Here is a 25,784-nt window from a genome sequence, read left to right on the forward strand (position 1 = left end):
TCATCGGCTGCATAAAACCTAGCAAATCACTGTCACGAGCTGAAGCTACGCCACTCACTCAGCCTCTGTGAGCTTTAATGGAGGTGTTAAGGTGAAAAGGCAACCATGAAATATTCTGTCACTCACCTCCCTTCAGCTGGTCCTCTGTAACCTCCATGTCATTGTCTGGCAGAGGGGGGAAAAGACAGCGTGTCAAACCATGCTATTTTATAATGTATGATACAATGAGTCATCACAACATGTCTCCTTGATTAAAATGTTAGAGCACAGTATTCCTTGCTGCTGTGTACTCTGTCTGCTTGAACCAGTCAACAGTGAAGGCAGAACCTACAGTGTTTCCTCAGAATGTGATTGAAATATGAGTTTTATTTTAGGAGAAGAAAAAAACCCCAGTCCATTCACATGTCCAAAAGCCGGCTGTTGAAACTTTTTCACCTCCTCCCTCCTCATCACACCAGCTGCCATGCTCCAAAATCATACCAACAACCTTCACAGCCTCCCTCAATTCCCCCAGCAGACGGCCTTGGATCTAGAGAGTTATTATGCCAAATGACTGTGTATGTGGGAGTGTGTGTTTCATGGGACATTCTGTTTCAATTAAATCTATACTGGTATGCTCGGCATAAATGACACAAAACCTCCCATTTCCTCAAATTACAAGGACTGAAGGCTGGGGTGGACCAAAAAAAAAAAAAAAAAAAACCTTTGATTTTCTCTCCTTTTCTCTATACGTCTATTGTAAGAGTGAACTAGAGGTGTTTCTGGGTGTATGAGTTGAGTTGCACAGTGTGAGATGAGAAGGAGGCTTTGGATGCTGCTTCAGGAAGAACTGCAGAGTGAAAGATGGGGAGGGAGAAACTGTGGGTGCCTGCTCGCAGCTCCTGAATCCCATCACACAAACACACTGATACGCTCAGACCTCGCACAGCTCAGCATGCCTTAAAATGCTTTGAGTCATGCCACTATATGTACAGTACGTGTGTGCTTTAATGCGCATAGTTCATACTGTATGAATGGAATACTCTGTATGTGTGTGGGCACATGTATGATATATATGTGTATATGGCTGTGCATGAGTCTGAGCAATGATTGCACTGTGGTTAACAAGCAAAAGCAAGTGTTAGCTTGATGAAAAGCTGTTGTCATCTGTTCTGTAGAATTGTAACCATCAGAGCTCCCTGTGGATCCAGCGACAGGCTTTTCTTTTGTATAACACTGAATAAAAGGGTACAGTACATTAATCTAACCCTGCTTGGGGAAACAAAGGAAAGGCCCACTGATACTGTATAACAATGGCACAAGAATGGAAACATGGGTGGAAACATGGGGTGTCTAAGCTACTGCCATGTCCTATAACATTTATACCACTGCACAAGAGTGCATTCCAATGTATGTGATGTGGTCAATACTAACAATATATGACACCTTTCTTTCTTTCCTTCTTTCTTCCTCGGGGTAAAGACAACACCAGGGTTAAATTCACACAAAAGATTCTCTCATGACTTATTATACAAAACAGATAAGAAACTATCAGCTATCATAGTTTGACATACTGGGAATTCTCATTTGCTGTCTGTCTGAGGGGTAAATGAGAGGATCGATACCACTCTCATATTTATGCGTGAAATAATAAACTATAGCCAGGATATGTGTGTGTAGCTTAGCATAAAGACTGGTATCAGTGTCCAAAGGTAAAAAACAGCTACCAGCACTGATTTAAACACCATTAATTAACAGGCTATATGACCCAGAGTCTTTCCACCTGACTAATAAAATTGTCCAGCTCACAAACCCATGTAAAACCATAACTTGAGTTTAAGGTTTTGTATGAAATAAACATATGATATAATGTGTTTATTAGTGAGCTTTAGAGATACCGGTAAAACTTAAAGTACTGATGTTTCTTGACAAGAAAGTGAAACCCTAACCCTTTTGGGCACATTTTTCACTTACATGTTGGAATAGCTTGCTAGTATGTGAGGGGTGGAGTGGACATTGTTAGATTTGAAGTTTTGAACTGAATTGCATTACAGCCTTAAGTCCTAAACCTTTAACTTATCAAAAAGGACCTATGCCTGGCCAGTGCTGTACATGTTGATAAGCAGGTAGTCAAGATATGTATTTGCACATTTTCTACACATCTGTGATTTATGCACAAACGTGAACATCTTTACATGTGACCAGCTAAAGCTGATCCGCATGTCTGCTGAAGCTGACAGAGAGACTCTGAGCCAGTTTGCTTTCTGGCAATCACAACACTAACACACCATGGTCTCCTCATTTCCCTGCCCCAAGGGATAACCAACACAGACTTCATTTTCACCCCTCACAGGGTTCCTGTAGCCATTCATATCCTCTGTCAACAAATTACATGTGTGTGTGATAGAAGCTTGTGCATACCACAGCTTTACATCTTCTAGAGCAGTGGGGGGGTTGAGAGGATGCTTCTATACTAGACATTTGGTGGTAGGTATGTGGGTTGGGGGGTTGGGAGTATGGAGTGTATTAAGCGGCATGTAAATAAATGTCAATTGGAAAGTCAGTGAAACAGTTGGAGAGAATGGAGCAGCCCCTGTAGATCTGCGGGCTGTGTTAATATTGTCAGCACTGTGGCTGATTGAGGAGAAGAAGAGATGGAGCCCAGCTTGTGGGCAGCCACCCGGATCATATTAGTGGAGGAGTGTACCCAGAATCAATTTCAACATGCTTTTACTCTCTACAACCACAGCTGCCTGACTGCTCCCATGCTTGCAAATAATATGTGCCAAGGCAAGCATGTGGTCAATCATGATCTATGAACCAATCTGAATACTTAATAGAATCATGTCATATAATTAATTGCATTGATTGAGCTCTATATGTTAATCAATTAATGGTTTCACTTACTTTATATTTCTAAAAGTACAACCATGGTAACTTTGTGAAATTTTCTGGTTACTGTTTCTGTGGGGGCGTATTCCTTCAAAGATGCAAACACTGATGGTTCTCTCAACCAGATAGCAAGACTGTCATAGCACCTTTGAGATATGTACAGTTTATGGCTTTTCAAAGTAATGAATAGGTCATTATATCACTGGTTATGAGCTCAGTTGGCGAGGTGAATTATGAATGATGAATGGTACGACAGAGGCAAAACTCTTAACGTATAGCTGCTGTATGTTTTAGCTTGTTTGTCTATTTGCACGTGTGTTTGAGTGGCCTCCTTTACAAAATATATGACTCCAAACAACTGAAGTGCTCCTCGAGCTGGCGCTACATAAAAATACCTTTGTGAGAACTCTGTCACCACTCATTAAACAGCTTCTCCTACGGGGCCTAATGTATAAAGCTTTGCACAGAATTAATCCTGAAACGTAGTGCTAGCACAATGCTGGAAAGCAGTGTAAAGAAAAAAAAAAAAATTTAGATGTACGAAACTGTGCGCATGCAGGATTCTACACCCCAATCAATGTGAAATTGAGCTCACATTCACGAGCACCACACTCCGCTCTCTGCCCTAAATGTAATATGCTAATTAATATAAATACTCATGGGCCACCCCTCCTTTCAGAATTAGGAAAAATGGCAAAACCAAGTGGCAAATCAGCCAAACAAAGCAGTTTCAGTGAGTGTGAGGTGGAGGTGAATAAAACTATTTTATTTAGCACTCTTTTGTCTGGTATTTTGAGTGGGATAGGCAGATGCTTCTTTCTCTTCTTTCTCTTGATTGAAATGACTAATATAGGTTTCAGTAGTATTTGCTTTATTTCCCATAGCATACACTATACCATACACTATGGTATACACATGTCTCTCGCTGAAACCACTGAGGAGTAACGACGCACTAAAGACTGCATGATATTTGGGGGCGTATATAATCCTGCTTCAGAGGAGTTGATTTTGAATTAATTTAACTTATAAATGAATTGCACCCATCATGCACCCTGCCGGCTTGTGGCCTGTTCCTAACCATGTTGTTGGTTTGGATAATTTAATTGTGGCTTGACCCACGCCACCTGGCCACAATATTAGTCAGTCACATTTGTGCATCACATATTATTTGCACGTTGATGGAATGAAAATGCTTTCTATTAACATGGACAAATTTGTCCCTGTGATGGTGCCTTTGTAGCAGTGTGTGTGTAGCTGATAGCTCCGATTACATGAGGGAAACCGGCTCTGGCTGCAAATCATACTTAAATGTTAGGCTGGTCAACCACATTACATGGGAACTTTATATACATGGCTGACACATGGATGATCCCTTCCCATACAGCTGGCATGGTGTGGATTTCCCCCTGAAACCCAGAGTGGTCAGCATGACTCCTCACCATGTCATTCTCCAAAGCTGGACCCAACTCAGCAGACTGTTCCAGGAGGACGGCTCTAAGAAATCTCAAACAGCTGATAAGCCGGTCATCATTATGGTCCAAAAAAATGTGCTTGGTTTCTAAACACCCATTCGCTTCTAATTCTGCCATTCACTATGTCGTCTAATAAGGTCAAAGCTGTCATTGTTATTAGCGTGTGTATTGCATCCTTTTGTGCATGCTTTTTATGTGCACTTATTTACAGTAATTGCATACCTGCGGATGTGTTATTGTTTGCAATACGGCCTGTTTGTCAGTGAGTGTGAAAGATGACGTATGCAACATTTCTACATGAAGCCCCTGCAGAGTCTGCAAATCTGCAGTCACTTGCTCTAATGTTTCGTTGTGATGTCAGTATTTTAATATTAAATACTCCATGCAACTTCCTGTTTTATATGTAGGTGTTATATGGTTGATGTGCCTGTATGCAGGTATTAGAGTATTCTGGTTGCACGGGCTATTTTTCAGTTTCCTCCATCTGCAGGGATGTAACCATGCTTTGGTTCTCTCATAGTGACAGCTTGTGGGAATGCACATTGTGATAGAGCAATTTCCTGTATGCAAATGTCCTGTTTACATGTTCCTTCTCCAGTCATTGTCACTTGACATATTGCTTGAATATGAGGGTAGCAGCTATACAATGAAAAATGAGAATAGTAAGACTTCAATAAAGAATCTATTGTGCCTATTCTCAGCTCTAAATATGTTTGAAACTGATCTCACAGGGAAGATTACGAGTTTAACATGACCAGACACACACACTCACACATTACAGAAAAATCAAGGTCACAATTCACAACAGCTCCATAGCAGCCTACTGATAGAGTAGGTGATGGAGAAGCTCCTCCTTGATATAATGATGAAGAATGATAGAAAGTGGAGGGATGAGGTAATGGGTGGCATGGGAACAAGTGAGAATGAGTGAGGAATGGGGGGGCGGGGGGGGGCGTGACAGAGGGTTATTGAAAGCGAGAGGATGTTGCAGGAGATAGAATGGGTTGAGGCCTCTGTGTGATGCTTTCAGTGTTGCCACAAGATCTACCTGACTGTCGGTATCTAGCAGTGAGGATGATGAGATGTTCTGAACGCGCTGGAGCACACCTGCAGAGCTAATTCACAGCTTCTGATTTACTCTTACCATTCTGTGCAGGCTAAATGCAAGTCTTTTCACACCACAAGGTTATGCATTCCCTTAATGGTGCAATCATACAAATCAGCATTTCTTCCTTTAAAGCACATGTATCAACTACTGTTAAACTCATCTACATGATGTAGCCCGGCTGAGTAAAACGTATGAATTCACTCGCCTAACTTGCCTGAGAATCTAGTCTACAATCACATCACCAGTAATTATGCTATCTTTAGATACTTCCTTGTGGAACAGCATAAAATAGTGTTTTTTTTCATACGGTATGGTAAAAGCTTTGAACATGCACAGGAGTTGAAAGACTGGAGCTGGTGTAGGTGGGCGTTGTGTAAAAAAAATGTGTCTGCCGCACTCCAAACAACGACCCTGAGTCGCAATATCACACTTATTTAGGCACTTGGTCTATAATGGGATTAATATCGTCTCCAGCCAACTCATACACACAGAACAGTGATAAAGGTGGCCCTGACTCCTGAAGTCAAAGGGCATGTGACAGGCGAGACACTGTGATGAGGAAAAGCACTTTGGCTAGCATCTCCGTGTGTGCTGTGGTAGCCTTCTGGAACGACCCCATATTTAATCAAATACTGACCTCAGGCATCCTCATTAGCAACTCATTGCATGTTGGTAAACAATAGTTTTTAAGGACTTATCTTCTAATAATGCAACTCAAAAGTTTTCTGCTTTCCCTTTGTGACACACGCAGAGCCTGTTGTTTTGTTTCGTCCCCGTTCCCAGCCACGGAGAGATGTAGGGCATTTATCCACTGACAGCACTTGTAAATGGCGAGAGTGATAACTGGAGAACAACAGCTCCAGATTCTCATCTCAGAGCACTAATATGATGAGACGGGTGCTGGGTGCATGGGGGCAGGCAATATAATTAAGGTCTCTCCCTAGAATGTAATCTTTCAGGGAAGAGCCTGGGCGGGGAGCGGGACAGATGACAGGAGTGCAGGGGGAACAAAACATTCTCCATCTGGGAGCAGCGAGATGAAGGCCTGAGAGCTGGTATTCCATTGGGGAGTGGGGAGGGAAAAGTGAGGTAAATGGGAGGTAATGCTAGGATGGTGAAACCAGCCAGCCTCTTTCAGCTCCCCGGCTATTCAACTCAATCCTCCGTGGAGCCCCCATCAGAGCTGGTGACTGCTCCTGGCCCCCGAAAAAAGATGATGACATGAAAGGGGGGAGGGAATTGAGAGAGAAAGCGACAGACAGAAAGGAGAGTGGGAGTTGAAGATAATGGATGTTTGTTTATTTCGCATACAGAATTGAAGAGCAGTAACCAAGGATGATCAGTGGTTGCTATGCATCCATGAATTTTTTAGTTCTTGCAGAAGACATTCGCTGCAGAGGACCATTATTACAGTCAATCAAATTTGACATTTAAGTCTCATCAGAATATCAAAAATTATGTAAAAGATCAGCTTGCTAGTTCACTGACAAGAAGTCTAACTATTCCAATCCTATTAAAGCAAATCCGTCGAGAACCTGAAACTTGTTATACCAACTGTCAGCGTAAATTCTCACTGTTAATCTCCCAAATCGTTGCGCAGGTGCATTGATTTTGTTTACACTTGTAGGTGTAACCCGGGCCCGACAGGTCCTTATACTACTGCTTCAAGGAACAACATATCTCTTGCTGCAGATGTTTCCCGGGATACACAAGGAGGCAAAGCTGCCTCGCTGCCTCTATACAGATGGTCAATTAAGTAGGTGGTGACATCACATAATACACAAGATCTTTGGAAGGAGGCCTCAGAGAAACACAGCATATTAATCATTCATTAATCCATTAGCTAGTTCAACTCAAAACAGCAAAGGGTAACGGAGAAAGTGTAATGATACAGCATTAGTGTTATGCAGCAGAGTCATCTGGAAGTAAACACACATACCTTGAAAAATGACAGACATTTTCTTCTTGTAGATGGCAAAGTCAGTCTCCAGGAAGACGCAGAAAATGACCCGAGTAATCTGCAAAGTAAAAGAAAAAAAAAGAAAGATGGAAAAGCAATTATTGTACAAGCTCATTGCAAAAAGGTCTCTCTGGTGAACTACACGACAGAAAACTTACAGGACATGTTTTGATGTGACAGTAGCAATCTGCATCAGCAGGACACAGTCATAGCCACTCAGAAATCTAAAAATGTAATTTGTTACCCTCCCAGTCAGGACCACCCAAATGATACCCTCTGAGACAGCTTTTAGAGAATATTACGGCACGTTACATCAGAATAAGCATTATTGAATGGCTGCATTGGTTAGAGCAGAGCAATACGCCTCAGTATCACACAAAGTGCAACGACATGAAATTGCAACATTAATGATGAGCAATGGAAAATACTTTTGCCCAAATTGAAAATTACAAGAGAAAATGGCAAAGGAATGATTTTACCCTAGCACTAAGGATAATAAAGTCAGAATTAGATATTGAAAGAAAAACAACACAGAATAAGTAGATTTGATATTGAAACCTCAAACAACTATCATAATGACAATTTATGAAATTGAAAACTTTCAATACAAAACAAGAAATTGACATATTTTCTGTTTCAGTGGCATAACAAACAACAGCTATGATGGAATTAATATATCTTTGTGCTTTTGGAATCAAATAGCTGTAAAAAAAGAAAAAAAAAGAAGATTTGATTCAAGTTCACAAAATACAAACAATACAGAAACTACCGCTGGGCAATTATCATTTTATGTCCTTAGATTACATCTCGTCTTCATAGCTGTGAAGGAGTGTGACAGTAACTGATGTCAGTGACAACTCTGGAAACAAACATTAAACAATATATATATGTTATTATATATATTATATATATAAACTGATGTATTGTAAACTGCACAGCTGCTAAATCAAATTAGGAGTCTGCCTGCAACAACTGTGAAGAAGGTCTTTCTGTCTGATGAACACAAACAACAGTAAATAAAACTCTGAGTGAACTGAGACTTAACAAGGACTTTATAATGACAAATTATTAAATATGAATTAACTTCCAGCATATTTGAATTATTCGACTTCTATTCTTTGGCTCAGTTGATGTCTGACAACCATTGTGTTTTTCACCCTCTGGGAAAATATATCCCTTACATACTAAACCGAATCCTGCACAAGAGGATGATAAAGCTGGACAGCATCATGGTCTCTAGTGCTTTTAGTAATATAGACATATTCCAAACATTTAAATGATGCGTAAACATGCCACTGATTTGATCAAAACCAAACAGTGACCAAGCAAATCATATAGATAACAAAACTGTTGTTTGTTCATACTGTACATTAGCAATATGCACTTTCCATACTGTAATAATGTGTTGAACTCTGAGCTGTTGAAAGACTGCAGAGAAGGAGGTCACCTCTTTCACTTTCACTCTTCTCCAGTGGAGTCTTAGATGTGCAGACATCAGTCACAGTCACAAAGATGCATTACACACCACGGCAGCAGATAATCGCTTGACTGAATAATGGCAATTTTACCCAACAGCCATAATGGCAGCTATCTGCCCACCATCGTACTACACGCAAGATAGTGATGTTATGGGGGAATAAAGACAGCTCACCAGCTTTAGCCCCATTACTGACCCTGCCCAACACAAGGATCCGATTCAAAGAGGCACCCTTCTGGTGCTCATACAGACATATATCTATTAATAGTTTATGATCCATGCTTTGGAGTAAATGTTAGGAGCTGCATCCAGGACGGTAACATTTCATTGAGCTAGATGTCTGGGGGGGCTTTGTTCATAAAATGTAGACTGACTCTCTCAACCCCTCAACTCCGACAGTAAATGAAAGAAAGCTTTAAGTCTCCTTTTAAGTCATGGGCTCACTGACAAACAGATTGTGTGAAAAGTGATAATGCACCAAGATAGTGCATACCACTGGGTGCTGGAAGGCCACAGGACATCAGCTCCCCAGGAATTTCCATTACTCTTTTATGGAGCTCCATTCTGAAACTGACTGCCCACTGTGAAACAGGATGAATCATGAATTCATGCCTTCCACTGAAACACACAGCGTTCACACACACATACACAGATACCACTGATGATGATTACATTTCTAAGCTGTGTATTGATGTGATAAAGCAAAGGAGAAACATTTCTCTGATTTATCTGACAACTTGTGCTAAAACGCAACCAAACAGAAAATCTTAGTATCCAAGTCATGTAGACTCTTCTCTCTGGCTCCCTCTTCCTCTGTCAATCTCTTTGTCTAGTTTCTTTTACAGCACTTCCACATTCTGCAGAAGGCTTGGGCAACTTCTTTTATTCCACAGATCAGAAAGACATCGTATGGTCTTTGACAGATATCAGCCAGACCAGGATGCCAAATGAAACCAGTGCCAGCGTAGAACATTGACATTCTGTCTGTATCCAAACAAACACTGTTGGCCAAGGCTTCATACCATTGTAAAATAAATCAAATACAACAGAGAAGGTGATCTGTGACTTTTCTTTGGAAAAGTAAATTCCACTAGTCTGTACTTAAAATACCTTGTTCTTTCGATGTCAACGAGAGACAACTTATCTCCTGTATGCATATGCACACATATAGAAAGTCATAGTTGTAAAGCATTTTACTGAACACTAGTTCATTTTCAACTAAAACATTATCTGTCACACAAGCTTTATATTGATGTATTTTTGCATGATTACAAACAGAGAGAAAAGATGATACACAAAATGGCATTATGCTGTATGAATGTAATTATATTTGAATATGGAAGATATACAGTAGACTAGTAACACATGAAAAAACGAACAAAACAGAACATACTCTTCTGGCCAATTAGGCTGAGAGGGAGCATGATTTAAATGAGCACTGCGGAGTAGAAGATGTTACTAAATACTTTATTTTAGATTTTAGATTTTGGAGAGGAGGCCTAATATTTTGGTCTGAGGCTGTGAGATATGTGTGTGTGTGTGTGTGTGTGTGTGTGTGTTTAGTGTGCACCCCGCAGCCGCCAAGGTTGAAAAAGTTAATGGAAGACTAATTAGAAAGCTGGGATCACTGCATGCTAGCCTGCCTAGTCATTACTCATCCCTGATTGGAGGGCCTTTGCCAAAGGGTGAGGACAATATGATTGGGTCCTCTGGTTGCATATGGGAAGGATGGCCGTCTTGACAGAAACGTGTTCTGCACGATAAGATGTGAGACTCTGTAGCTGGCTTGACCTGTCGCTCTTTGATCTGTATTTGGTGGAGACCCTCCCAACTTGGGGAAAAGCTAAGAGTTCAGTGGACTCAAAAGTTTTTGACAGTGAACAGTGTGTTTCCTCAAAAAAAGACCTTTAAAATGTATAAACTGCATTATTCAGACATTGTACATCAGCTTATTAATATGATAGTCAGGGGAGAATATGCACTCCTTTAATTAAATACAAATCAAAATGATATTTTAAAATATTTCCAATTAATTATTTCATCCATGAAGACCTGAGTTTCAGCAGTGTGATGAGGGTATATTACACTATAAAGACATTCATTTATGTTGCAGACATTATTTGTCAACACTAATGCTGCACTGTGAAATATTTAATGATGCAGGTTAAATATCTCATTTCAATTATTTCATTTAAATCCTCTGCAGAACACTTTGCTCATCTAGCCTAATCAATTCAAAACCAATGCTTCTTAGTTGTAATTAAGTTCTGAATATATGATAAAATGAGACTAATTAAAATGATAATGCCAGGGGTTCAACCTATGCCTTTGTAACTCATTTGCAAGAGACATGACATGGAGACAAACAAGATGTGGGAGTGGCCAGCTCTGTCAGTCTGGGGTAGATGCAAGTGCCACAGTGTTAATGAGCAGCATGCCGCGATATGAAAGCATCCTTTACTCACATTTCTTGTTTCACAAAGTACTTCATGTGATTTTTAATTTGTGTGTATCTGTGGCTCATCATTCTAGTGCAGGGCTCACCAGGTGCCCCAGACTCCTACTGGCTGGCTAACAGATGAGCTGTCATAGCTGGCCACCCATGCCCATAATTACATTGGGGGCACTGCCAGCAGAATCTGACGTGCAGGCACAACACACGCACTTTTTATACTTGCATTTCCTTCTTGATTCTGTCACAAACAATAATAGGGACAGGTTGCCCTAGCAAGTCTGCTCCAGCTGGAGCCCGAACCCAAGGGAGATCTGTGTATATGTGTCCTGTGCTGCCTCGTTAAAGAGCCACCGGCTGATGCAGGATCCTGAATGGTTGCATCCAGATGGACGACAGCGACAGGAGACGGATATACAATATTAACACTGGCTGAAATGATTCATTCATTCGCTTTATTTGCTCATATTCAATGTCATAGTGAGTAAACACCAGTATGCACTGGATGGAAGGAAGCCTATGCAGGTCACCAATCCATCACAGTGGCTGGCCATAATGAATTGTATACAGTATATCATACACTCACATGTACACAAAGTAAAAACATATTGTGTTTGTTTTGTTTAGGATTTATTCACCTCTGATATATGATATATGACATATGAGTGCTGTGTGTGATCATACACTGATAGTAGATGTCATTGTTCGAGACAGATTGAATAATTCCAGCAAATATTCCAGAGCCAGAAATATCTCCCCATAAAACACAGGCTTCTAGCTGCACCATCAAAGCCATAATCAGCGAGCGCCTGTCTCCTTTGTTGTCAGCGGCGCTGGACTGGATAGAGGGTTCACTTTGAGGCAGGTGGACCATATCCAGGCCTTATTACTGATGTAATTACACACACCTGCGTCCCCCTCACCACGAGTACACAGAGCCTGCAGCTTGGAAAAGCAGCAAAAACCTCATCTTAGGTCGGACATGTATCTAGAGTCAGAGCTGTGTACACACTCAAACACATAAACATATCCTTGATCCTTCGTCACCGGGACAGCACAGCTGCGAAGTCCACATTCTGCTGCTTAAAACGTGCTCATCACTGTGACATCCCTTGTGTCTTCTGTCTTTAGCAGAGGTAGAGATTATGTCGGCGGCGGGGCTGACAGCAACAGCCAGACACTGGTGCCGGCTACTCGGGTGAAGCTGTGAGCGGCTCCTCCATTTGACTTTGATTGACCCTGTCTGCGGAGAGAGCTGCAGCTCCACCTGCAGCAAGCTGGTGAATTATCATTTCAAAGAAGTGCCCAGAAAAGGTTATGCCTTTGAACAAAACACCTCCATCCATACATCAAAGGAGAAGCCTGACACTAGTCTTTGAGAAGGCATGGTAACAACCAAAGCCTGGAAGAAAGTGCTGAGCTCAAATTCTTACTTTCAAAAGCTGGTCAAAATTAGACGCCCACTATAGCATATCATGATAAGAGCAATAAAATAGTCAATGGAGTCTGATTAATATTGCAAAACAGACAACAGATTTTAGTAAATGGTTATGTACACTATTATGTATGAATGCTCAGCACAGTGTGACTAAATAGAAGTGATAACATTCTGGTAAGCTGCCTGGTTATTTCATCAGTGTAAAACATCACCGTGCTGCTTCTGAGGCTGTATGCAGTGCAGAATATAAAACATTTTGACAGGAAAATGCTGTCTTGTGAGATTTTGAAAAATCCATAAGATAATATATCAGCAATTTGTATGTTAATTCAACAAATGCTGCGTATGCCTCACCTTTTTTACACATTAGAGCTGAACAAATAGTTCATACTGTATTATTCAGGCTTCATTGCTCCATGGTACTGTAGACAAAAATTGGAGTACAGCATCCTTGAGGCATCTTGCATTTTAGCTCACATTTTCAAAAATTGTTCTCTAAAACTGAAAAACACAGCATTTGACTTTCACAGGCTTTGAGCGGTTCCTGCCAGTTTCCGTTGCCAGCAGCAGAGGCACTGTGCTATCTGATTAAAAAAAAAAAAAAAAAAAAAAAAGAAAGACAGACACAATTTCAGCAGGAAAAACTCATAATTCATCCCCTGTATTTTGTATGGTTTTCATATTTTATCTTTCTGAAAGAGAAGGGCAGACTTTATGGACTTTAAATTCTTCCAATAAGTGCACCAAACACAGTGGCTGAAAAATATTCAAAGGTAGCTATTTTGTCACAGCGAACTCTGCCCCACCAGAGTAAAGTAAAATGTCAATAATCTCCCACAGGAACAGTAAGTGACATCACTTGACTGCAACTAAATGTTTAGTAGTACATAACCAATGACAGTAATGAAAATCCTTCCCTAACAACAAGAGGACTCGGAAGTCCCTTGGAGGTGTTCTCAGGGAAATGTCACTCCCACGTGTGCCTCCAGAGATTTTAGGTTCACAGTATTACAGCATCTTTACAGTGAATGACAAATGATGCAATAGACTCCACTGACAAATTTGTCAATTAATATGGATGGTCAAATAATTATAATGATTGAATACTTGTGTCAAGTCTATGGGGAATAGTGTGAGTGTGAAGGAGAAGGATTAGGCCATTTTCTGATCATAAAGATGAGAGGTAGTGCAGCTGTGGACGAGGTCAGAGGGGAATGATGAAGGAAGGACTACTATAAGGGCTGTATCTATGATCCATGGCTGCATTGGTAATGATCTGACCTCTGGACAGCCACTGGTCTATAACAACCTCTGCTGATGAGGCAGAGTATTTGTGCATGTGTGTATGTGTGGAGGGATAATGTGATAGCTTCTTTTAATATACAAGAGACGTCAGTTAGAAATACAGTATTTTCCTTCCTGCTCTTTCAGATAAACTCATGGATGCTTATCTTCTGTATCTGTGAGCATTTTAAACTGTGTTGAATGCTGAGCTTAATTAACTCATCTTAACTCATGTTTCTAGAATGACGAGGAAATCCTCTAAGAAGTCCAGAAATAGTAAACCTCGATTTGCAGAGAAATGTAGTAGTCTATTTCTTGCCTTTAAGAGATCTTGCTACTTGATCAAACAGTAGCTGAGCTATGTTATTGAGGCTTGTATCAACCTTTAAACTGCATGCAGAGACGTGAAAATGTCATCACCGAGTTTGTCTGCTTCTAGGTAAAGGTATCCTGTGGAGTTTTCAACAATCCTACTTTTGTGCGCATTCAACATTTCTCACTAAAATGTATTGTTTGTCTCCCTAAGGGGATAAACATGTTGAATGCATTTCCTACCTCATAAAACCTTTGTTTGGATGTTCTGAGATCTTGCAGTCCTTTTCTACTCATTTATTGGTTCATTTCTTGCTTTTATGGCCCACCAACTGTTAATATATTATGTCTTTCTGCATAGATCTTTTTTGTGTTTGTAAACAGTGATGATGTGTTTTCTGGATGGAGCCAAAGTGGTGGCAGAAACTGTTATTGGTGTCAGGTGTCATATTAAAACATTGGAATATGGATCAACCTGATTCCTTCTCCAAACATTTTAATGGTCTGCCAGCAGAAGACGGTTAAATAAGTGGATAAGTGAACAATGAGGCAACATAATCTGGACTCTCTGGATCCATGGATGGTAAATGGTAAATGGTAAATGGACTTGCACTTATATAGCACTTTTCTAGTCTTACTGACCACTGAAAGCGCTTTAAAATACTTGCCACATTCACCCAATCACTCACACATTCATACATCACAGTCATATGCTGATAGAACAGCCATCAGGGGCAATGTGGGGTTCAGTATCTTGCCCAAGAACACTTAACATGCGGCCTGGACGAGCCGGGGATCGAACCACCGACCTTCTAATTAGTGGACGACCCGCTGTATCTCCTGATGCCTCCCCTTAAGACATCCTCAGTCATTACGTTGTAACGCCAATGACAATGTGTGGTCACTAGGCTTAGCTAAGTTTGTGCTCAGTCATGGTATAATGTGAACGTTATATCACAGACATAATATTACTGTTTGCCCCATTCATTCATTAAATGCTTCCAGAAATACTGAGTGATGTAATAGCTAAACCGGCTATGAGCAATTTGGTTTGTTTAATAGCTACTTCTGTTTACATGTTGATGTTGCTAACATTGGTCAATGGTGTTTACCTTTATGAAATAGCCTACTGAGATTGCCAGCTTTGTGGTTGCAGCTGTTGTTAATTTAGCATTATTAACTACATCATTGATTTTGCTGTGGTGTGTGATAAACAGTGGAGATTTCATCAGTCCAGTCTGTCTGTTTCATAGTTTGCAACCATAAACACTGCGTTTAACTTCAAATAGCATCTTCGATGACGGTGTTCTAAAAACATGAAGGTCATCTATTTACATTCCTATCCTGACATCAAACCACACAAGACATTTTTTTTCCTATTTCTACAGATCTCGCCCTTTTCACTCTACTAGTTTCTGCTGTTTTTCTGTCACCACAATGTGCTCGGTACTGCAGTGATGTGACCGTGACATCTACTCCAAATTAGACTATTTGGCAGCAATGTTAGCATGTTACCACATCCTCAGGGTGTGTATGTGTGTCCTCTTGATCTTGTTGTTAATATGGGGACTCCCTCATCAAAACAGTTTCTCATGAACCAAACTAAGTTTAGAAACTGAAATCTGTTGCGTATGATAAAAATAAACTCTAATCAAACCAGGAATGTTGTATGCTAACACATTGCAATATTTTCTGCATGTTAAGATATAGCAGTCTTCCTCCTATGTGAGTTAATCTCCCCTGTTGAGCACCTTTAAAGCAACAACTGGCCTCTGACACCTTTGCTGCACTCCCAATTCCCATATTGACCGCCAATAGGCAGTATTACATGTCAAGTTGAAGGATTGCTGCTTCGTGTGGATGTGTCAGGCTCTGTGTCTGCTCATCCGCTCTCCAGGATCATGCCAGGGTTACCCTGCTTGGTTGTTAAATCCACTAATATTTTCATTTTTCCTTTTCCTATTTAGTCAAAAGCTGCTCAGTCTCTGGGAGCAGGCCAGCCAACTCAGCCCTATCTGAGGGTTGGTGGTGTGCAGCCAGTTATAGACATTCTCTAAGCTGAACCTGTTATGCGCAGCTCATGTTGATGAAGTCATTATACAATGTGTGTTATTTTTCAGATAGAAACAGTCTTCACACAACAGCTGCATGTTTGCCCTGCCTGGGCTTGACTGGTTCTCGGGGGGGTTTCCTGGGAGGAAATATGTGATGTGATCCAGCCAGGTCCTCTCCAATTTGAGTATTTCACAAAAGCTGCCAGATGAGAGGGAATCCAATCACAGCTTCCCATAGCAAAATTGCCTAACTGCATACAAGCCATGGATCTGGCTGTCATGTATGTAAAGACCACAGGAGCCATGTAGAGACACAGAAGAGGCACTGGTGACCTGCAATTCATCTAACAAACACGTCCACATTTCTTCAGGAGAGTGGATGTGCTACAGCTGCTGGCCTTCAAGCCGTGTCTTTGTCCTGTGCGCTCTTATTAACCATGATCTCCAGCCTTGTAACCAAGCCAGTTCTTGAACATGATAATGCAGATGAGTGAGAATGTGTGTGGGCTGTGCTAACCCTCACTACACGTAAATGCTAATAACTTTGTCAGTTCGCTAAGGTTTTTCCTGCATGTGGTGTTTTTTTTTCTTGTGGAGCTTCATGCCATAAGGTCAGGAGGAACACTCATTAGAAAGTACTCTGCTTCATACACTTTCTTCGAGCTAAAGCTATTACCCCTTTGTTACTTTTATAACAGAGTTCTACAAGATGCCAACAAAATGTTCAGGCAGAAATATTAATATTTTTTCCTTCCTGCTTATCCACTGTCTGCATTAGGGCTGGCACCAAAACCTCAGAGAAAAGGTTCATTAAAGCCCTTTTTGCTTTCAAATCCAAACAGCGACACAATCAGCTGAGTACTTCTCATTATTTCATCTCAAGTTTAGAAGTGGACTTATTTGTTTTTTGCCATATAGACCCACATTCAAAATCCAAATCCTCTCATTATACTAATAAAACCATCCTGTGATGCCATGAATAGTTACTGGAGGTTTTAGGTGTCTACAAGCATCAAAAAAGGATAAAGAAACACTCACAAAATTAAAAGATAAATATCAATGAACATGTGTTACAATGAGAAAGGTGAGCCTTTTCACACTAAAATGCCACAATAGCCACTGTTGGGTTATGGCAGATTTACACACTGCTGAATGCAGCACAGGATGAGTGTAACAGCAGGAAATAAAAAACAGAAAAACTGATCGTGAGAGCGATACCATATGGCTGTGTGGGTGACATCAAACAGGGAAGCAGGCCTCAAAGCAGAGGTGCTGTTTGACATAACTTACAAAGTGGAATGAAGATCTGATCTGGACTTTGTCAGATGCATCAAGCAAATTTACATTCTTTCATTCAATGTGAATTGTAGAGAGTGTCAGGGCTATTTATTTATCATGAGAGAATGGCAGATGGTAAAATGCTTTTCGAGGGGCAAGCGGATTAGGATTACCATGAAAGTAGAGAAAATAGTTAAACATCGCATAATGCATAAATCATTCATAAATAGAGATAGCAGAATATTTGCTGTGAACTACAACATGTCAAATGGCCAGTATCACTTCTCAGTTAAAAAGTAAAAATGTTGAAACTTATGTCAACAACCACAGTAGACAGACGGATGTTGATGTTGTACGTGGACTGTTAATAAAATTCTGTTCTCACAGAAAGTGCCCAAAACAGAGACTTTGAAATCAGTGATTAAGATAAAATTCTCTGGTTTTGGTTTCCTCTGTGTTGCACTGACTGGCAGCAGCAGACCGATAGGAGGTGCCTGAAGGTGTTTGCTCAGGAGATGGGAGGCTGATTAGATATTGTACATGTAAGAGACTCAAGGTTTATGGCAGGTAAATGAACTAAAGGAGAGTTAAACCATGAAGATTTGCGTAAATGAGTGTCACCCACGGAAGTCTTTCTTTTCTGATGACAAACAGCTGTGGAATAGTGGAGCTAGTCAAAGGCACAGTTATGGACGGTTATATTATCGTGACACAACAGCTGGCCTTAACACGCACATCTCACATCTGAATATCTGGAGTCCATTTATAGTAAACCTGAAATAAAAATTCCACTCCAACACGTACTCTGAAATCTGATATACCTTTCTCTTAGCATAACACGGATCGCTGAAGGCTAATTTCCTCTGATAATATTTATTCCCTATGTCCTTTCTAGTTCTTCCCTTTCTGTGTTTATCCCTATGAGCTTTCTATGACAACATTACTGCCCACTCTCCCTGCCTCCTGCTTGATTTACATGTGAAAGCTTAATAGTAGGGTTAGATACAGGTGCTATTAAATGTAATTTGGAGGTTCTTTTCAATATAACCAAATGTGTCACTGGCAGCCTCTAGATCAAGCTTCATCTCATTCACGGATTTGCTGCGTCTTTGCTCTATCCGAGTATAATCTGATTACCCATTTTGGTGTTGATGCAAGGTGCAACAAGGATCAAAACACATGCACGGGGAAGATCATCTAAATAAGGATTAAGGTTTGTTGTGGGAGGAGGAAGACTTCTAATTAGCCAAGCCCTGCTACAAGAGAAGACCAGAGTGCTGTCAAGCTCAGTTTCTACTTATAAAACTACATATAAAAAAACCCCATAAAACTCAAAAAGCTTTTGGCTTGATGGAAATAATGGGAACAAAACACATCCCACTGTACTACATGACCTTATAGTAGGAAGACTTTAACACAAAAGGCAAGATTTTGTCATCATCTCCAGTCTAGCAGAGTCGTAACAATGCAGCAGGGAGGGGGGAGAGGGGTAATTCTCCCCAGTCTCCCTGATTTGCATGATTTCACTGAGAAACACTGTAATATATCTATATTAGTGTCAGTGTCCTTATGCATGTTTGCTGTGCTGCACCAAAGGGTAGAGCTAGATGCTAATAACCCACAGTGAAGGCCATTTAAAAACAAGAAGGGATCCCTATGAGGGCCTTTCAGGTCATTCACGCCAGAGACACAATTCAGTCAGACTGATCAGAGAGCTCATAAGTGTGGGGTGTTACTAAAATAGGCAGCGCTGCGCTTTTCAAACACCAATCCACAACAAAAAAAAAAAGCATCTCAAAAGATCCCCCCGAGTAACAATAAAATTGCTAAAGTGGGTCTAATTAGCATGGTTAGTAGAAGGAAGCTTTGCACTCCACTCTTGAATATGAATCAAATTATTTCACTTGTTGGCAGATCAAATAAAAGCATCAAAAAATCAAAAAAATATCCAATGACTTGTTGACTTTAGTGTGATAACTGTGGGCTAATATTAAAAAATTAAACAAGGTGATGAGAGCTGCTGCAGATGTCTGCTGAAAATAGTCAACAATATTATTCCATTTTGTTGGACATGGCATCATTTTGTGTTATGTTGGAAGATTCATCTTGAGAGACACAATGACCTTTTGAAAAAAAATTCATGCAAATGAACTACAGTATAGCAAAATACTTTTACTGGAGGGAGAAGAGCTGTGGAGCAGAATATGCTTTACATCTATACAGCAACCACATTAGCAGAAGGTGCTGAGGTAGTCTGTGTCACGCATGATGGACGGTCATACAGCACAGCTCCACAGAGTACTGTTTCCCAGCCTCCGAACTCTTCTCCAGCTTTCTACTACTGTCCCAAGGAAGTGTCCAGTCAATACAGTATCTGTTTCGGTCTAGCTGTCGCTTAGAAAATCAATGGCCTCCCTCTATTTCTAGCACTGTTTTCCACACGGTCTCTTGTAAGCTTCCCTCAACCTGACTGGAACCAAAGCAAGAGCTAGATATCTCACAGCCTCCTACTGAAGTGACTATCCACAAGAGATGGGTGACACTTTCTTAATGCGACAACTGTGTAACATGGTGCACGGAGTGCTGCTGTAATTAATAATACTAATCCAACATCACTTTATATGTGCTCTTAGAAAAAGACAAACAAGGATAAGTAGGAGAGGAAAACACACTGTAGAATGGGTATGATGAATGAGCAGGCTCACTAAGTGACTAATGCCAGGGGATAAGAGAGAGTATTTCCCCCCTGTTGTTAATACTTTAATAAACAAGGACATCCACTATTTTCAAGTAATATATCCAGTCTAGGTACTAATTAATGTTCCTGATAAATACGCACCGTTAAAGATGTGTCAAGGGACTAATTAGATCAGTGGAAGAAAAGTCGCTATGCATGCAGTGATATCACATGGGACTGTCGAGTAAAGAGGGAGAGCACCCACTCTGTCATGTGGTGGAGACCCAGCTGACTCAGTCTTAAGGAAATCCTCCCTGCTCCATCAAGAGGAAACCAAGGGCTAATATAATACCTTGAGATCCATAAGTAACAACCAGCAGAAAAGCCAGATGCAGAATAAATGAAATGTGATTCGTCTTTACGTGGCAAACGGCCACTTAAAACAGCATCTGAGCTGTGAAGAGGAGCAGGGACAGGGCCTTGGAGGGAGTGAGGGGACACACCAGCCCCCAGTAAGCCTGTCTTAACCACACCTCTAACCAGGTCCAGGTGGACTCTCGCTTCAGTGCCAGATCCTCAGAATTGGGTCAACTAACACAGGAGGGGAAAAAAGCTCTCAAGGAGATACATAATATAATGCAGACGAGGAGGACGCTGTTGTGTTTGTGACCACACAAAACTTGGCTCAGCGTTAGCTAATGGTGCTAATATACTCCACAAAGCCATTTTGCCAGGATGAGAGGAACCCACATTGACCCTGTGACCTCTGGAGGAGCACTTCTATATTACCATTCTACATGTCTGTGCTTTGACCTTTTCAAATCCCTCTTTAAAGGTTGCGTGTTCCTGTGTCTGTGGGCTGCGAGGGCTCTGCTGGAGCAGCCGGCGGACTGAGCGCACCTTGCCTCTCCACAGAGTGACCTACAAAGCTATTGTATTAAAAGAACCATATTTATCACTGCTTGCCACACCACTCTGTTCTACCTGCTTCATGAAGAACATAACCCTTCCTCAAACTCAAGTGCTCCTCCACTTGGTGCTTTGAAAAGCTTTTTAGGCATGATTGGTTTGAGGGATCTTTGAAAAGGAAGCCTATCGCGTGGCTGCTTTGTGAGGTGAAAATGGTATTCAGCAGCCACTTAAAGTTTAATCAGTCTGTGATATGTCTCTGCTGGGCCATTGAAACACAAGGCTGAGCTAATATAGGCCATGACTGCTTGCTGATTACAATGGGGCTGTGTCATTTCTTTTTTTTTCTTTGAACTGTCACTGTTTATTACATTTGCATTTGTAATTATTTCTCATGAACATCATGCAGATTCTGTCAAACTGAATTCCTGACTATTGAAAATGATGTGAACCCTAAAACCTGAAATACTGACAGAGTGCTGACAGCAAGATTGGTTCTGAAGCCAACAGTAAGGCCTGAGTATAAAGGGTTAACCTGAAAGTCTACACTAAGAGCACAACCTTTCAGCTTCCAATCTTTTCATGTTTTCAGATTACGAATGAAGCTGTCAAGATGACAGGTAACAAGGGCCTTTGGAGCAACAGGGGCTTCAGGAAAGGCTGTAATGCAGGAGCATCAATGAATATCTATTATTACATGTGTAGCAATTATCCAACGAACACCTCTACTGCCAGCCCCCAGCCCACTACCCTGGTGTGCTGTGAACAAATACGGTCGACCAACTGTGGTTCCAGTGCCACAGAGCATCAGTGTCCATACACAACAACTTCCTTCAAAATGAATAGCACTTTCATATGAGCAAATAAAACAGTTAAAATATATTTTGTTTCTAAGCTACAGCTGACATCATATCAGACAGCTCTGATTTAGCAACAAAACAAAACAATTAGCTGGAAACACTCTGTAACCAAGAGTAAAGAGGCCCAAGGCAAACAGAGCCACAAGTTCCCCGTAATTCCTCCAATAATCTAATTAAGATACTTACTGGAACCATGGCAAGCTAATGAGAGGGCTATGACACATTTGTAGTCTAAAGACTCTCTCGCTTTATCTGTGTGCACTGGGAAAATGGAATTATTTCCACAAATGCATCTGCGGTCTGATATCCTTTCTCTCCTGGAATGGTTTTGTTTTGCCTGCCCTATCTCATCTGCTCATCTCCACTCCAATCTTATTGTTAATTCTTCCAAGACGGGAACCCAATGCAATTCCATTTTAATGATTAAAAACAGAGGTTTCTAGAAAACTTAAGTAGGTTAAATAAACAGTGGAACTCCGACGGGCATAAAATGACTGCAGCACATCTCCGTATCAGATATTTATAGCTCAGAGTAACAGTGGCTAGTTGTGATATGTCTCTCTCCGCAGGGATGTGGCTGTGGCTCTGTTCTGACATACAGTGTATCAGTGTCCTACTGTCTTTGCGACCTGAACATACAGAGGCGCATGTTGACAATAGTGCACACACAGCGGAAACATGCCGTCCTTTGTGCGTCCTGTCCGGTGCGCATCCTATCCTGTGTGCTGTGACCAAATCTTTAATTCATGTGTTGTGTCTGTGTCTGTGCTGGGTCCGCGCCGTGTTTTGGCCGATGGCTGCCTGTCTGACAAGGGTGGAGGGGTGAGGGGTGTTGATATGGAGGTGTAAGACAGTTTGGTGGGGTTAGGTGCATTTTAAAAATGGAGGCAGATGGCAGCATGTGAGAATTTCAAGTAGACTTCACTTCCTGCTTTGCGTTGACTGCGGGTCGGCAGGGTCAACAGACAGCTTTGCGATTGTAGCCCATGCTGCGCACACAGGAAGAGAGTGGGTCACTCTTTTATCACCAAGACATATTGAAAAAGCAGCTGAGAAAAGATCACAGCAGCACAGGGGGAACGCAGACCCAGAGGTATATCTCTCCTGCTTTCACTTACCCAGATAAGGCGCTGAGCCTGACAGCACTTTCATTTCTGCCACTTGCTTATTTCATTTGATTGAGCTTTAATGGGTTTTGGTGGATAACATCCCTTTGTTTTTCACTGTATTTTTTTTCTAATTGAGATTCAGTATGACATGTTGAAGTCCTTTTGTTTTTGTAGCACCAGCCTACTGCAAAATGAAACTGAGCTTTTGTGAACATGAGGGCAACCATCAGGAAGGAATTTAGTTTCTCTTCATCTTTAAAACCAGAAACACAGTTTCTCACCTCTTCCTCTGCGCTGCTCAGCAGAGATTGAAAAATCCCTGCTTTCCTTAGAATATTCACTTTGAAGAAGTAAAACACCTATAAAACACGCTAAATTGACAAAGACATGGGTGAGGTGGTATTTGTAAAACCAAAAGGAAATGGATAAAAGTAACGTCTGTATATATAGTAGGCCGTGTGTGGGGGCTGCAAGCGTAATCCCAACATTGAGGGAGAAAGAAACTTGACTATGCCATGAATAAGAAAATGCATTAGAGCTGAAGCAGTATAAATTCTCACTACCTTGAATGATAGCACAAATTTACATTTTTTTTTACTCATTGAAATTCATCTTTCCTCAATGGTATGCTATAATTGGCACAGTTTAGTAATCTGTGGCAACTGTATGAATATGAATGCACAATACTACCATAGGATATACTATATTTCAAATCAGCAGGCACATCTATCTTTCAGCATGTCCCAATTAAATTTGACATTCTGTATGAGGCAGCTTTGAGCAGTCAGTGGTGTGTGTTTATGAATATGTATTTTTTTTTACTGTGTCAATTAAGCATCGGATAAACGTCCATGATATGCTTTTCACGAGCTTAAGTGTAGTCAAACTAATTCTAATTAGCTGGTTTATATGAGAGGCTCAGATTAAGTGCAAAGAGCTGTGGATGTCCCATCGGCACAAGGCTACGAGCCCATATGTGAGACTGTGTGTGTTTTGTAGGAATAATAAATCGTCTCACATGTTTTACACTTCAGAGTTGTTCAGCCTTGGCGCTTAGTGGATTCACTTGCCAACATTCCCGAGAAAAAAAACAGACATCTGTAAGGCATTTCCAAAGTTGATGGTTGATGTGCTTTGGACAGTGTCATTAAAACATCCCAGGTTACGGCCAGTTATAAAAATGCCCAGCTATCCAGGTGTCAGGAGACATTTACTGGACTCCAACTGGCTTTGTGAGGCAAAAGAGGATTTGGAAGTTTTCATGAAAAGACAAGTAAACGTGTATGAAAACCTCTCCACCTAAAACTGCAGGAAAGCATCCAGAACGAGGATTAAGGTTCAAATTCCATCTGCGTGACGGACAGACAAGTACTTAGCAGACAATTATAATCTGTTAAAAAGCTAATAAAAGAACCACCATGCTGTTTTAGAATGAGGTGTGCCAGGCGGGGACTGATGCTGGCTCTCTCCCTCTGATTGGCGGTCTGCTGATGAGAGGTAGACATCCTATCTACAGCCCCAGTCCCCACAACAACCTCAGGCTTAGGGGGTCAGAAGTCAGACCTGCGATCACATCAATCACACATCCAGTGTGAACACTACATGGGTTAATTTGGGATCTAATTTATCTGGGATGGCTTTCTGCCTCATATCAGTATATACGCCTCATGGATGTAACACAAGTCTTTACTGCTCCATTGAGGAGAGAGCAACCCCCACGTGCCTGCTTCAGCGACTCGCTGCAGTAGGCATGAGATCAAAATGGAACTACTTTTTGATGTTTCTCTTCAATCTGAGAAGAAATACTAATAAGCTGAACATCCAGCTCTGATATGAAAAGTACTGAGAAATAAAACTCAAACTGTCAGTGGCAGTCTGAATTTGGGTTTGTGCTACTGCAGGACAACCAACCAGGACAACCTAAAGTGTCGCCTCTTTCATCTGGTTGGACACAAGTACATCAGGGAACTCATTAAGATGGCAGGCGTTCAAACCAAAAACTCAGCATCCCTTCAGGGAAACATCTGTGTGATATCCATGCCTCCAGCGCCACCCTGCCCCGCCCAGTAACTCAGGTTACAAGGTTAATTGGTATCCAGGACGGTCTAACATGTGGTAGAGATGTCTGATGATACCAACTGATTCACTGATATACAGCCAAGTGGTGTGCTTTGTAATATCCTGCTCTTTGTATAATTTAACTAAGCAGCTGTATTTCAAATTTCTGTCAGTATAATTCCAAAGAGAAAAGCAAAAATACAGAAAAGGCACGGACATATTGAGGATGCATCGGGAACAAACTTACAAAACGATGAATAAAGCTGAAAGGTAAGCGGAAATGAGACATTTTATCGCTCTTCTCCAGTAAGGGAGGTAGGAGGAGTGCTTCAATGAGTCAAAGGTTTAAGATACATTTAAACCGTGCCAAATGCAAGTTTGTTTTATTATCAGTTTTTGTCTGAAACTTTATAAACCTATCACCAATGTTATGCCTTTATCTCTACTGTTTGGATATGCATGTGA

The 25,784-nt window shown here is 41.1% G+C and overlaps 1 protein-coding gene across 2 annotated transcripts in view; it reads right to left on the minus strand.

Moving 5' to 3' along the window:
• macrod2 (mono-ADP ribosylhydrolase 2) overlaps positions 1-25,784 on the minus strand; it is a 396,264-nt gene that overhangs the window by 29,851 nt on the left and 340,629 nt on the right. For both annotated transcript variants that reach the window (XM_056395624.1, XM_056395623.1), the window contains exons 9-10: positions 7,391-7,469; positions 127-165 (exon numbers count right to left, since the gene is read on the minus strand). In XM_056395624.1, coding sequence (XP_056251599.1) covers positions 127-165; positions 7,391-7,469 — 118 coding nt within the window. The remainder of the gene's footprint in view (positions 1-126; positions 166-7,390; positions 7,470-25,784) is intronic.

This window comes from Seriola aureovittata, chromosome 14, assembly GCF_021018895.1.
Source record: "Seriola aureovittata isolate HTS-2021-v1 ecotype China chromosome 14, ASM2101889v1, whole genome shotgun sequence".
Classification (NCBI taxonomy): Eukaryota; Metazoa; Chordata; class Actinopteri; order Carangiformes; family Carangidae; genus Seriola; species Seriola aureovittata.